Source organism: Osmia lignaria, chromosome 15, assembly GCF_051020975.1.
Source record: "Osmia lignaria lignaria isolate PbOS001 chromosome 15, iyOsmLign1, whole genome shotgun sequence".
NCBI classification, from domain to species: domain Eukaryota; kingdom Metazoa; phylum Arthropoda; class Insecta; order Hymenoptera; family Megachilidae; genus Osmia; species Osmia lignaria.
In genome coordinates, this window is record NC_135046.1 from 10,570,328 (window position 1) to 10,582,415 (window position 12,088).

A 12,088-nucleotide genomic window follows, 5' to 3' on the forward strand; every position below is an offset into this window, starting at 1 on the left:
ATAACACACATTTTCAATAGTAATAGGGATAGCAATGTAGAATTTAGTAATAGAATTATATTTTCAATATTGGTTCTTTATGTAATTTCTTAATATTGATATTATTGGTTGTAAAGGTACTACAAGTGTACTGTTAGTAAAGTCATTGACTTTCCTGATCTCAAATATTTAATTATTTTTCAACACATAATATATGAACTATATGTGTGATTTCTAGTTAATTCTTTCCATTTATTCTCAAATTTTGAATTTTAATGTTGTGCATTTTTCAAAGTATAATATTTATAATTTAAGTGTTCTCTTCTATTTTATTCACACATGTATGTATAAATTAATCTAATCAACAGATTATAAATTGCACAAATTTTTCACACTACTTTGGTGCACAAAGTATGTAAATACACAGTTTCATTACTTCTATTATTAAAGTAATAATTAGGCTGATATTACATATGATGCACTGGTACTCCCTTTCAAACATATTGAATTTTTTATCAATTTTTTCCGCACGATGTATTGGTACATCTCAGTTAATCAAAATGCATGCCATTTTATCAATTTGTGTTTCTTCTCCTTCTTCCACAGGGAGATGCATTAAGACACAATCTCTTGACTCGCTACTTTGGGAAATCTTTTATTCAGAAACCAGAAAACATAGAAATTGGAGTTTCTCATATAGCTCCAATCACTCATGGACCAGGAGGTATAAATTAATTTTGTAAAAATTAATTATAGAAGATAATAATGTATAATCTTTTGCAGCCAAACTATTAAGTCGTGCAGGCCGCACGCTGCATGAAATTCAGAGTCATCTTGACCGTGAAGGCGCATCAGATTTAGTAGTGGAATTAGTAATTAAGAGCGTACACTCTCCAAGTATATTCGTAGAAGCTATAGAACTTGGTATTGCACTATTAGAAGGAGGAAATCCTATTATACAGAAGAGCGTGTTCAATAAATTGATGGGTGGCGATTTGAGTCAATCATTTTTCAAAGCAAGTCATTCTCTATATATTATATTGCAGATTTTATGCGAGCAAATAATTTAAACAATGCAATTTATAGGTATTTTATGACAAGATGAAAGATTCACAGCAGGAAATTAAATCTACGGTTTCGGTAAACACTTCAGACATAGCAGCTAAGGCTCATGAAGACAAGGAGCAGAGCAAGGAAATGGAGAAAATATCAAAGAAACGTACTTCAGGAAAACCTAATGGAATTGTGATAACAGATGAATTGAGAGAAGAATTAAATCAAGCAGCATCGTCTACTGTTCAAGCATATGCAAATGTGCGAAATCTTGCATCCGGTGAAGATGCAACGAACAATGCAGCCCTTGGAAATGCATTGGAAGATATGATAGCTGAAAAATTGGAGAGGCATCGTGGTGGAACGACAGAAAGGGACGAGGGGCAGTTGAGTATAAAAGTTTTAGTAATGCAACCGATATTACGTTTTCTGCAACTATTGTGTGAAAACCACAATCGTGATTTACAGGTAATTTCTTCAAGTTCTATATTTCTTTCAATGATATGGTAATATTAAAACGTCTGATTGATTTTATAGAATTTCCTGCGTAATCAAAATAACAAGACCAACTTTAATTTAGTATCTGAAACGCTCATGTTCTTGGACTGCATCTGTGGTTCAACTACTGGTGGATTAGGCTTATTAGGATTGTACATAAATGAGCAGAATGTTGCGTTAATTAATCAGACTTTGGAGACATTGACGGAATACTGTCAAGGGCCATGCCACGATAATCAGAATTGTATCGCAACTCACGAATCCAATGGATTAGATATAATAACTGCCTTAATTTTGAACGATATCAATCCTTTGGGAAAAACTAGGATGGATTTAGTATTAGAGTTGAAGAATAACGCTAGTAAATTATTACTAGCTATAATGGAGAGCAGAGGTGATAGTGAGAACGCAGAGAGGATTATGTATAACATGAATCCAAAGCAATTAGTCGATGTTGCATGTCGAGCATTTCATCAAGAATCCTTAGATGATGATGGTGACATTGATGATTCCTCGACGGATGGTGAAGAAGGAGTATCACCCAAAGAAGTAATATAGTTTTTATATATCAAAATATCTTGATACTCAACATTAATTCCTTTTAGGTTGGACACAATATCTACATTTTATGCCACCAATTAGCACAACACAATAAAGAGTTGGCGTCGATGTTGAAGCCTTCTGAACTAAGCAATGCAGATCCAAAAGTTAACAAAGCATTGCAATACTATGCAACTCATACAGCTCAGATAGAGGTGCAGTATTCATACTTACATTCATTCAATAATAATTTTGTATATATAAAACCATAAATTCCTTTCAGATTGTTAGAAATGATAGAACACTGGAACAGATTGTATTCCCAATTCCTGAAATCTGTGAACTTATTACTCTAGACACAAAGATCAAAGTATTACACACTACAGAACGCGATGATCAGGGATCAAAAGTTTCTGATTTCTTTGAAAGAACAGAGGATATGTTCAATGAAATGAAGTGGCAGAAGAAACTTAGGGGTATGGTATTTTATGGCTTATAAGTTTTAAAGTTATTCAATCTAAATATATTGTTTTTTATTTACAGGACAACCAGTACTATTTTGGATGAGTAGTTACATGTCTTTATGGAGCAATATTTTATTTAACTGTGCAGTACTCATAAACCTTATTGTAGCTTTTTTTTACCCATTTGTGGATTCTGTGCCTAGTAAGTTCCTTATAGAAATTTAATAAGAAAGAATGTATAAGCATTTTTTTGTTATTTCAGAATTAAGTTCACACCTGTCCGCTCTCATTTGGACAGTAATGCTTTCATCAGGTGTTATCGTCATTACGCTACCAAGGGAATCTGGTATAAGAACTCTGGTAGCTTCAACAATACTACGATTAATATTTTCTATAGGACCGGAACCAACGTTATGGTTGCTCGGTTTTGTTACGGTAAATTTACAACCCATAGATCAAACATATATTTTCACAGGATCCTTGTGTATAATAAATATATGTTTTAGGTTGTATTAAAAGTTGTACATCTAATAAGCATTATAGGTAATCAAGGCACATTGACGAAAAGCTTAGAACAAATAGTGACGAACGTTGAACTTCTGTATCATATATCGTACCTTATATTTTGTGTTCTTGGAATTTGTATGCATCCATTTTTCTACTCAGTTTTAGTAAGTATTGAAATATTAGCTTATTTATGTTAAATAAAACAATGTATTATTAAACTTTTATCTTTGCAGCTGTTTGACGTAGTATATCGGGAAGAAACGTTGCTCAATGTAATCAGATCTGTTACAAGAAATGGAAGATCCATTATACTCACTGCTGTATTGGCATTAATTTTAGTTTACATGTTTTCTATCATTGGATTCATGTTCTTTAAAGATGACTTCTTAGTGACTGTTGATGAAGATATTGTGTGTAAGTAGCTGTTTCAACATTATGTTGTATGGTATTTCTAGTGTTGGTAGCTTTATTATTTATATCTATTATTTATATTAATTGTAGCATCATATACCAAAGGAAGCACAGAAACGTGTGATGCTGCGGGTAGTGAAAAATGCGAGGCAACAGAAACTGTATCTCGGTATATTCGCGAAGGTATTTTAAATATTTCTTCATTGTCTCGTGCAACTTAGGCTTTTTTGATTGAATACAATACATAGGCTGATACCTTTATAATTGTACAGTTAACGAAAAGGATAGTCGAGCAGAAGTAATTAATATTGGTGGAGAACTAAAGGAACGAGCATGCGATTCACTGGTGATGTGTATCGTCACAACCTTAAACCAAGGTTTAAGAAATGGCGGTGGCATTGGAGATATTTTACGAGCACCTTCCAGTACTGTAAGTATATACATAAAAAAGGGTGAGACATGACTATCATTAATATTAATGTTAATCATTTTTCAGGAACCCTTGTTTGTTGCTAGAGTTGTGTACGACTTACTATTCTTCTTCATTGTAATAATTATTGTTCTGAATCTCATCTTTGGTGTTATCATTGATACATTTGCTGATCTTAGATCAGAGAAACAGCAAAAAGAATTGATTTTGAAGAACACTTGCTTTATTTGCGGTACATATATTTGATTTTAATTATATCTATACGTTTTCATTCTTGTTAGTATTTACAATATTTTTCTTTTACAGGACTAAATAGATCATCCTTTGATAATAAGACGGTGTCGTTCGAGGAGCACGTTAAACACGAACACAATATGTGGCATTATCTGTATTTCATCGTTTTAGTGAAAGTGAAAGATCCCACTGAATTTACAGGGCCTGAGTCTTACGTGTACGCAATGGTGAAGGTAATAGTCCATGGAGCTTCAAAAAATTGAATCGTGCTTTAACTTTTAAGCTCTGTGTACTTTTTACAGGACCGGAATCTTGATTGGTTTCCAAGATTAAGGGCCAAGTCATTAGCAGCTGACGAGGGTGAGGGTGAACAAGTAGAATTAAGAAGCTTACAGTCTCAGTTGGAATCCACGCAATGTTTGGTGAAATGTTTATCACAACAACTTACCGAGCTTCGTGATCAGGTAAATTATTCAACATTGTTCATAAGTATTGGTGTAGCTAGGACATATTTCTGTGGTGGTGGGCCAGGACCTTTAGGAATTTTGGAATTTTAAAATTTTAAAACTTTAGAATGAAGGAGACAGTTCACATTTTAGGAGAAAGGCAGGTCCACCCTGGCCTCTATCATTTTTTTTTTTTTTTTTTTTTAACGTGGGGAAACCTTGCATAAGACACCCCCGCCCTGTCGGGGCGGGGGTAGTGTCGGATTCTTACCGACTAAAACCCCACGGCGGTACAAATTCAAATGAACACACCAGAGCACCCTTGCCTCCACCTAGTTACTCCGATGCTCGTAATCATATTTCAATAATATCCGTTAACATGTTTAATCATTAGATGACGGAGCAACGAAAGCAGAAGCAACGGTTGGGCCTTTTGAATTCTGCGACCGCATTTTTACAGACCGTACCGACGTAAATAAGTACATTTGAAGAATTTATTTTTAATCATCCACGAATCTCAATTTGATACTCCGATGTAATATTTAATGGATAAGTTTGTGTGTTCTTAAGAAGCATTTAAAGACACCCGGGAAAGAAGTATCATGAAAATAACACAATGCATTTGTGTAGGTCTGTTCCTAATTTCAGAGTAAATAATTTTCATATGATAATAAGAATTGATTTTACTAAGAATAACATTAATTTTGCTTGTTTTATATTAGATAGAGAAATCACATTGTAAATTGTGTTAGTCTTGTCACTTTTAGTCTTGTCTAAATAAGTTTAGTTGGTACGTGTTACTTAACTTTTAACGATTGTGCAAAATTCAGTAGTACCATGGTAATTTTAATCTTTATGCGAATAAGCAACCGAATGCGCGCATGAAAGTATGATATACTATGAATGTAACATATCTGAAGTTCTTATTGAGGTTTTAATATTTCTGCAGCCTGTTTAAAACAGGTCTTTAAGAATGTTGAAGCTTTTATCCATGTAATGGATTTGTAAAATAAATGTCTGATATTTCACTTGATACATTAGTAAGTTCGTTCCGTTCGTTGTGTCTATAGTCTTTTACGTTTGTAAAATAGGCATAATCTTACAGTAATCACATTATTTACTCATATTTTAATTGGTGATAATAATTGAATTTAGATATGTAAATCGCGTGCGTGTAAGTTTTACAAAAAATCAGATTAGATATTGAGAATTTGTTTTATTACTTTCTTTCAATATTAGGATATGTATATTACAAAGAAATTATCTATTTGTTTATAAATTCTTAAACAGTTGGGTATTATCCAATTACCTCATGAATGAAAAAAGCAACAGAGAATAAGTGGAAGAGCGATTCATAATTAAATGTTATAGAATTTTACAGTTGTCTATTTTCCTGATGTCTGATGCCAGTAGATAGATAAACCGCGGATAGAGCAAAATGAAGAAAGAATGTGGATACGCGATTCAGATCCTTATATCATTAATCGTAGATATTTATAGTAAATCAATGTCAATAAATATCGTTATTTAGTTCTATGCAAATAGGCGAACATTAAGAGATAATCTTTATATGTATTTGAAGTATATTCAATGGAAATATATTTAAGCTGTTATTCACTATGCACCAGAAAACATTCTTGAGCATCGTAGAGGATTATGCTTTTTATTCATTGAAATATATCTTCCACCAACATGTTGATCTTAAATGATGTTCAACATCCTTGTCTCTCTTTCTGTAACATTTATACATATATAAATTTTTGTTTTTAACAGCGAAACTACATGTAATGTATATACGCATACTATTAAGAATACAACAATAAAAATTGTTGTTTCCTTCTGTGCCAACTTTATCAGATGTTTATTATGAGTTGTTATTTAAGATTTTCATCGTACATTCGAAAGAAATGGATTACCTCTAGATGTACATGTTTCATTTTCCAATTGTAAAATGTATAAATAATAGATTGTATTCAAACTTGTATGTGAATAAATTGTTCTTTTTTATCAAACCGGCTTTTCTATAGCAGTTTAGCATTGATAAAAAAATTACATCTAGTCAATCGCAGAAGCAGAAATTCAACTATAAATTAGCCGTTTCGCGCTAAAGCGCACCAGTTTGTCTTCGGACGTCGAAGAAGGAGGTATACGCCGATTTTCTACCGCAGCGCCATCTATACACAAGTGGAGGAAACTACTCAACAATTTACCGATTGATCTTCTGAAACATTGTGGGGTGATGGTAATGCAGGCTTTCCATGAGCCAGCGGGGACTACCCCTAAAACACTATAGCCCTGCATCCCTTGTATATTGAATCCCATATAGCAGTGCATCCTGCACATCATTCCTCCCTTACACCTTCATATCCCTTACATCACCGTATTCCTTACATCCCTGTATTCTTTACATATTTGCATCCCTTATACTCCAACATCACTTATATTTCTGCATCCTTTATAGTCCCGCAACCCTTACATCTCTGCAAACCTTATAATAAATATATTACAAATATAATAATATGTTATGAAAAATATATTTATGGCCACTGGTTCGAGTAAAGGTAAGTAAAGGTAAGTAAAGTCTTGTGAGACCACAAAATTGTTGTAAAACGGAACTTTTTGAAAAAAATTTGGCCCTCTGACGGCAAAAATGCGAACTAAATTATCGATGTTGAATCGGCGCCACCTGGTGGCGAAAAAAGGAACTAAACGAAACCAGAATTTTGGCCCTCTGGCGGCAAAAATGCGAACTAAATTATCGACATTGAATCAGCGCCATCTGGTGGCGAGAAAAGGATCCAAATCGAGCAAGAATTTTGGCCCTCTGGCGGCAAAAATGCGAACTAAAATCTCGGCGTTGAATCAGCGCCATCTGGTGGCGAGAAAAGGAACTATATCAAGCAAGAATTTTTGCCCTCTTGCGGCAAAAATGCGAACTAAAATCTCGGCGCCGAATCAGCGCCCTCTGGTGGCAAAAAGGGAACTAAATCAAGCAAGAATTTTGGCCCTCTGGCAGCAAAAATGTGAACTAAAATTTCGACGTTGAATCAGCGCCCTCTGACGGTGAAAAAATGAACTAAATTTGTACAAATTTTTTGCTTTCTAGTGCCGGGAACAAGTGATAAAGGATGTAGAGGATGCAGGAATGTAAGGGATGCACGAATGTAAGGGATGTAGGAATGTAAGGGATGCAAGGAATGTAAGGGATGAAGTAATGTAAAGGATGCAGAGATGTGAAGGATGCAAGGATGTGAGGAATGCAGTGATACAAAGAATTCAGGGTTGTAAGGCATACAGACATGTAAGGGGGTAAGGAAATGTAAGGGATGCACTGAAAGGGGGTAGGGTCAAGCCTTGTGCGGCCCTCAAAGACAAAAGGAAATAATAAATAACTGGGAAGGGTGAACCGTGTCCCATGAAGGCGGATAAAGTAATAAGTAACTTGGAAGTGTGGCTCGCGTAAGAGCCATAAAAAGGGATCAAATAATAAATAAAAGGGATTACCAACAACATGCGTTAGAATGTTGCAGTGCGAAGTGTTTTATACAGCAGATGGCGCTCTGCGCCAATTCAAGATCCCTTGAAAACAAAGGCATGTCCAATCTTATTGGATCTGTAGACACTTGTGTTTTAGGCGTAAGGAAGTAGGAGTTCTGTTGTAATTAAATTGCAAGGCAACACCATGCAGATTTCATAAACAATAAAAGCAGTGTACTTTAATTTAATATTATCTTAATAAATGAATGAATGTGATGAGATAAAGTTCTTAAAACGTGTATATGTTTCATTTCGTAGGTTATAATTATTGTTAGAGACATAAGCATTATGAAGACTTTCTCCTACAAAGCGAAACTAAACCATTTATGTCTGTTTGAACACGAACTTATGCAGCTGTTGTTGGTTAAGAAACCTACTGGTGTTAACATTGTTCAGGAGCGTTCACCTTCTTCTAACGTATTTTCAAAAATCGAATTGACATGTTTGGCAGATTATTATTATCAAGGAACACAAAACACGTGGGCATATTAACAGTTGTTTGCATATAGTAAATAACAATGAAATAAACATACTATGTTATGTCACTCATGTTTTTGATACTTGAGTTCTTTAATTCTTTAATTCGCATATTTCCCTGACACTTTGCTTCTATTAACAAATAGACTGCAAATGTGGATTACATGCTATTAAGTATTATTACACAGGGTGATATACGTGTATGTTAAAATTGGAAATAATGAGATTATTCAGAGTGATGAGAAAGCTTCATAGAAGATAATTTTTAATCAAGAAAGCACAGAATGATGTGTACCATAAACAAAGTTGTAAGTTTTCATACTGATACATATTATAAACTAATAAATACAATTTAATGATAAATTAATTATCTTTCAGAATCCTAGATTCCTTTTTAGGAGTTATTTTAATATATTAATTTATGAATTAAATAAAAGCTGTTGAAACAGTCCACTCCTATAATATGTGTACTTGGTTGAGATAGAAGATTTTAATAAAATGTCAGTTGCTTCCTGTTCAAAAGTTAAAATAATGGATATTGTAAATAGCAAAGAAGAGATGATATACGAAAAATGGGAATGTTTTCATAATTGGGTACATTGTATATGCATTGTTACTTTTGATCTTGAATTAGGTCAAGCTATAGAGGTACATTTTTGTTATATTTAACATTTCTTTTTCATTTAAATGTTATTATCTATAATAATAATATATTTTCTTATTTATCAGGCTATATATCCACCTCATATCAAGTTATCCGAACAAGAGAGATCTAATGTCTGTTATCTTGCTTTTCCTGATTCGAACTCTGGCTGTATGGGGGATACTCAATATCATGTAAGAATAAGGCAGAATGGAACTATGGTGCAAGAGACTGCAGCTTTAAAAGAATATGGTAGAAGATCACCTCCATTCTTGCAGTGTGATAAAGATTATTATTGGGGTTACGTCTATTTTCGTCAAGTAAAAGACAAATCCCTTCCAAGAGGATATTTCCAAAAGGTTTATTTTACATAACAAAATAATAAATGTTATAATGTATAAGTAGTAACATTATTTATATTTTAGAGTATTGTTATTATAACAAAACTGCCATTTGTGAATCTCTTTGGCGAGTTGTGTGCTTTAATTGCCCCTGAGTTTTTTGAATTGGGTAACACAGTTATGGAAGTTATAGTAAGGGAAATTAATCAATGGCCTCCTCCAATACCTGGCCAAGTAGTGCATTTACCACTTATAGGAGTTTTATTTCAGGTAAAAACACATCTTACCAATGATTGGTTCTCTTTTACGTTAATTTTTATTAACTTACATTATAGACATACATCCCAAATCAAAACTATAAAGCAACCGCACCCACGATTGCTGCCATGGATCATGCGCCAAATTTTCATGCAACGCGAAGACTAATTTTAACATCCGTTTACGAAGGAGATATGTTTAGAAGTTTAGCTAGTGTTGTAAATTATGTACATTTATTATGGGAGTTAGTATTACTTAGCGAACCGATAGTTGTTATGGCTGGTTCACCTACTGGCTGCTCTGAAATGGTCCAAGCACTCATCGCGTAAGTATTCTATGTTATATAAATATTTGGAAAGTGTATATTATTAAAGAAAATTCTTTTTCAGACTAATAGCGCCGTTAAAATATTGCGCCGATCATCGGCCTTATTTTACAATTCATGATTCTGAATTTAAAGAATACACTACAGACGCTCCATCGCCTCCCGCTGTAATATTAGGTGTAACCAATCCGTTTTTCGCTAAAACTCTCCAGCATTGGCCTCACATTATAAGAATAAGCAATGGAACTAATAATGGTAAGTTCTATGAAACAATGTACAAGTAGAGCGTTGAAATTCCTTATGTTTTAGAAAATCAAAGGTACAAAATAAAGAAATCCGAGAATCTCAAGGTGCTAGATTCAAAGCCAGGAGTTTATACGCAATATAAACCTTTCCTTCAGAAAGATAAAGCTATATTGAAAAAGTTATTTAGAGGTATACAGACGAAAAGACCAGGGGAAGTGCAGACAGCTCTTTTAAAACGTCATTTAATAGAACTTACTGAAAGTTTTATGATACCTCTTGAAAGATATATTGCCAGTCTTATGCCACTACAAAAAGACATATCACCATTCAAAGTAATTATTTGCTTTTTTGTATTTCATGTAACGGGGAGTTTAAATGATATTGTATGAATCATACTTATTTTAGGCTACGCCCATACCTGAATTATTTAATCCAGACGATTTTTTAGCTACTCTAAGTAGCGCCGGACCGCAACTGACTACCGGCATAAAAGGAGATTGGGTTGGATTGTACAGACGATTTTTTCGATCCCCTAATTTTTCCGGATGGTTTCATAGTAGATATACTGAGCTATCACAGAAGCTACAAGTTATACAACTCGAAGCATTGTCGCAAGCGGTTAGTTTCTCTAACCTATAACTTATATTTTTTCATCTAATTTGATTGTGATTAATTACAGGATTTAAAAACTTGGGTGCAAGGAAAGGAAGAGGTAGAATTAGTAGATATGATTCTTCGAATTCGACAAAAATTAGAAAAGACTTATATCGATGAAGTACCTATAGGCAATTCTGTACGAGAAAAACTGCAAGAAAGAATAGACGATATTACTCATACGTTGCCGGACGATTTGAAAGATATTTTGAATCGCGAATCTTGACATTATGATTACTTTATTAGTTTTGAAGCTTGCTAAGTAATTCTACTATCATCGGTACATAATAAAGCGAATTCAATTGAAGATATCTCTAAACATCGCTCTCTTCGTTAATAAGTGTAAAATGATGCGAAGGGAAAATAGTACTGAGAGAAGTATTTAAACTACGTGTAAGATATGAAAATGTACGAAGAACGACTGGATGTACTTTGGAAAGAATAATTCAGTTTCATTTGAAATTTGTTTAATTTACGTTGGAATACTCCAAGATAGATGTGAGCCAGGACTACTTTTCCTTTTTATATGAAACGTAACATAAAACGTGATACAAGAGTCAATAATGATGTGTGAAATATTTCCTAGGTGTGACTAAAGACTTACGAGCTCACGTTAATATTCCTACATTAACAATATTTTATATGTATTTGTCTCAATATTCTTTTCTAACTAAATATTATTTTTTGATATTTTACAATTCATAGCCATGTTATGTAATCAAATTTCTTCCTAACATCATTTATTTAAGTAATTTATTAATCATTTTGGATTGTTTTTTCTGTTAATATTAAGTAGAATAACGTTTATTCCAAAGGTAATTATGAACTCTAATTACATGTGAATGTAATAGAAAAAGAGAGTATTACCTGTTAAATGTACATATATGTTTAACTTGAGATCTGTAAATACTGATATGAATCATGAATGTAATAAAGATTTATTTTAATAATATCATTGTGTTGCTTATTATCATAAAATAAAAATCATGTATGTACATACCTACTGCTATTGGATCTTGTGTCTAATGTCTATGATATACTTATT

The 12,088-nt window shown here is 33.3% G+C and overlaps 2 protein-coding genes across 5 annotated transcripts in view; both read left to right on the forward strand.

The window, feature by feature from the left end:
- LOC117612041 (Inositol 1,4,5,-trisphosphate receptor) overlaps window positions 1-6,332 on the forward strand; it is a 29,953-nt gene extending 23,621 nt beyond the window's left edge. For all 4 annotated transcript variants that reach the window (XM_034340689.2, XM_076692389.1, XM_034340694.2 and 1 more), the window contains 16 exons: window positions 586-703; window positions 763-995; window positions 1,066-1,500; window positions 1,570-2,079; window positions 2,136-2,285; window positions 2,354-2,546; window positions 2,614-2,736; window positions 2,797-2,969; window positions 3,041-3,205; window positions 3,275-3,455; window positions 3,543-3,635; window positions 3,725-3,882; window positions 3,949-4,114; window positions 4,189-4,349; window positions 4,419-4,580; window positions 4,957-6,332. In XM_034340689.2, coding sequence (XP_034196580.1) covers window positions 586-703; window positions 763-995; window positions 1,066-1,500; window positions 1,570-2,079; window positions 2,136-2,285; window positions 2,354-2,546; window positions 2,614-2,736; window positions 2,797-2,969; window positions 3,041-3,205; window positions 3,275-3,455; window positions 3,543-3,635; window positions 3,725-3,882; window positions 3,949-4,114; window positions 4,189-4,349; window positions 4,419-4,580; window positions 4,957-5,037 — 3,102 coding nt within the window. In that variant the 3' untranslated portion in view covers window positions 5,038-6,332. The remainder of the gene's footprint in view (window positions 1-585; window positions 704-762; window positions 996-1,065; window positions 1,501-1,569; window positions 2,080-2,135; window positions 2,286-2,353; window positions 2,547-2,613; window positions 2,737-2,796; window positions 2,970-3,040; window positions 3,206-3,274; window positions 3,456-3,542; window positions 3,636-3,724; window positions 3,883-3,948; window positions 4,115-4,188; window positions 4,350-4,418; window positions 4,581-4,956) is intronic.
- Window positions 6,333-8,029: 1,697 nt separating this feature from the next.
- On the forward strand, window positions 8,030-11,995 carry LOC117600385 (protein DENND6A). Its single transcript, XM_034315774.2, has 9 exons — window positions 8,030-8,884; window positions 8,955-9,224; window positions 9,306-9,578; window positions 9,645-9,830; window positions 9,896-10,143; window positions 10,208-10,398; window positions 10,453-10,721; window positions 10,795-11,007; window positions 11,069-11,995. Exons 2-9 carry the CDS (start codon window positions 9,075-9,077, stop codon window positions 11,267-11,269), a joined length of 1,731 nt encoding a protein of 576 aa, XP_034171665.1. The 5' UTR covers window positions 8,030-8,884; window positions 8,955-9,074; the 3' UTR covers window positions 11,270-11,995.
- The last annotated feature ends 93 nt before the right edge of the window (window positions 11,996-12,088 follow it).

Bases quoted from the DNA above. Each gene is read 5' to 3' on its own strand.
- LOC117600385 (XM_034315774.2), top strand. From the start codon at position 9,075: ATGTCAGTTGCTTCCTGTTCAAAAGTTAAAATAATGGATATTGTAAAT. The intron at 9,225-9,305 runs GTACATTTTTGT...CTTATTTATCAG, and splicing joins AATTAGGTCAAGCTATAGAG to GCTATATATCCACCTCATAT. The intron at 11,008-11,068 runs GTTAGTTTCTCT...GATTAATTACAG, and splicing joins TCGAAGCATTGTCGCAAGCG to GATTTAAAAACTTGGGTGCA.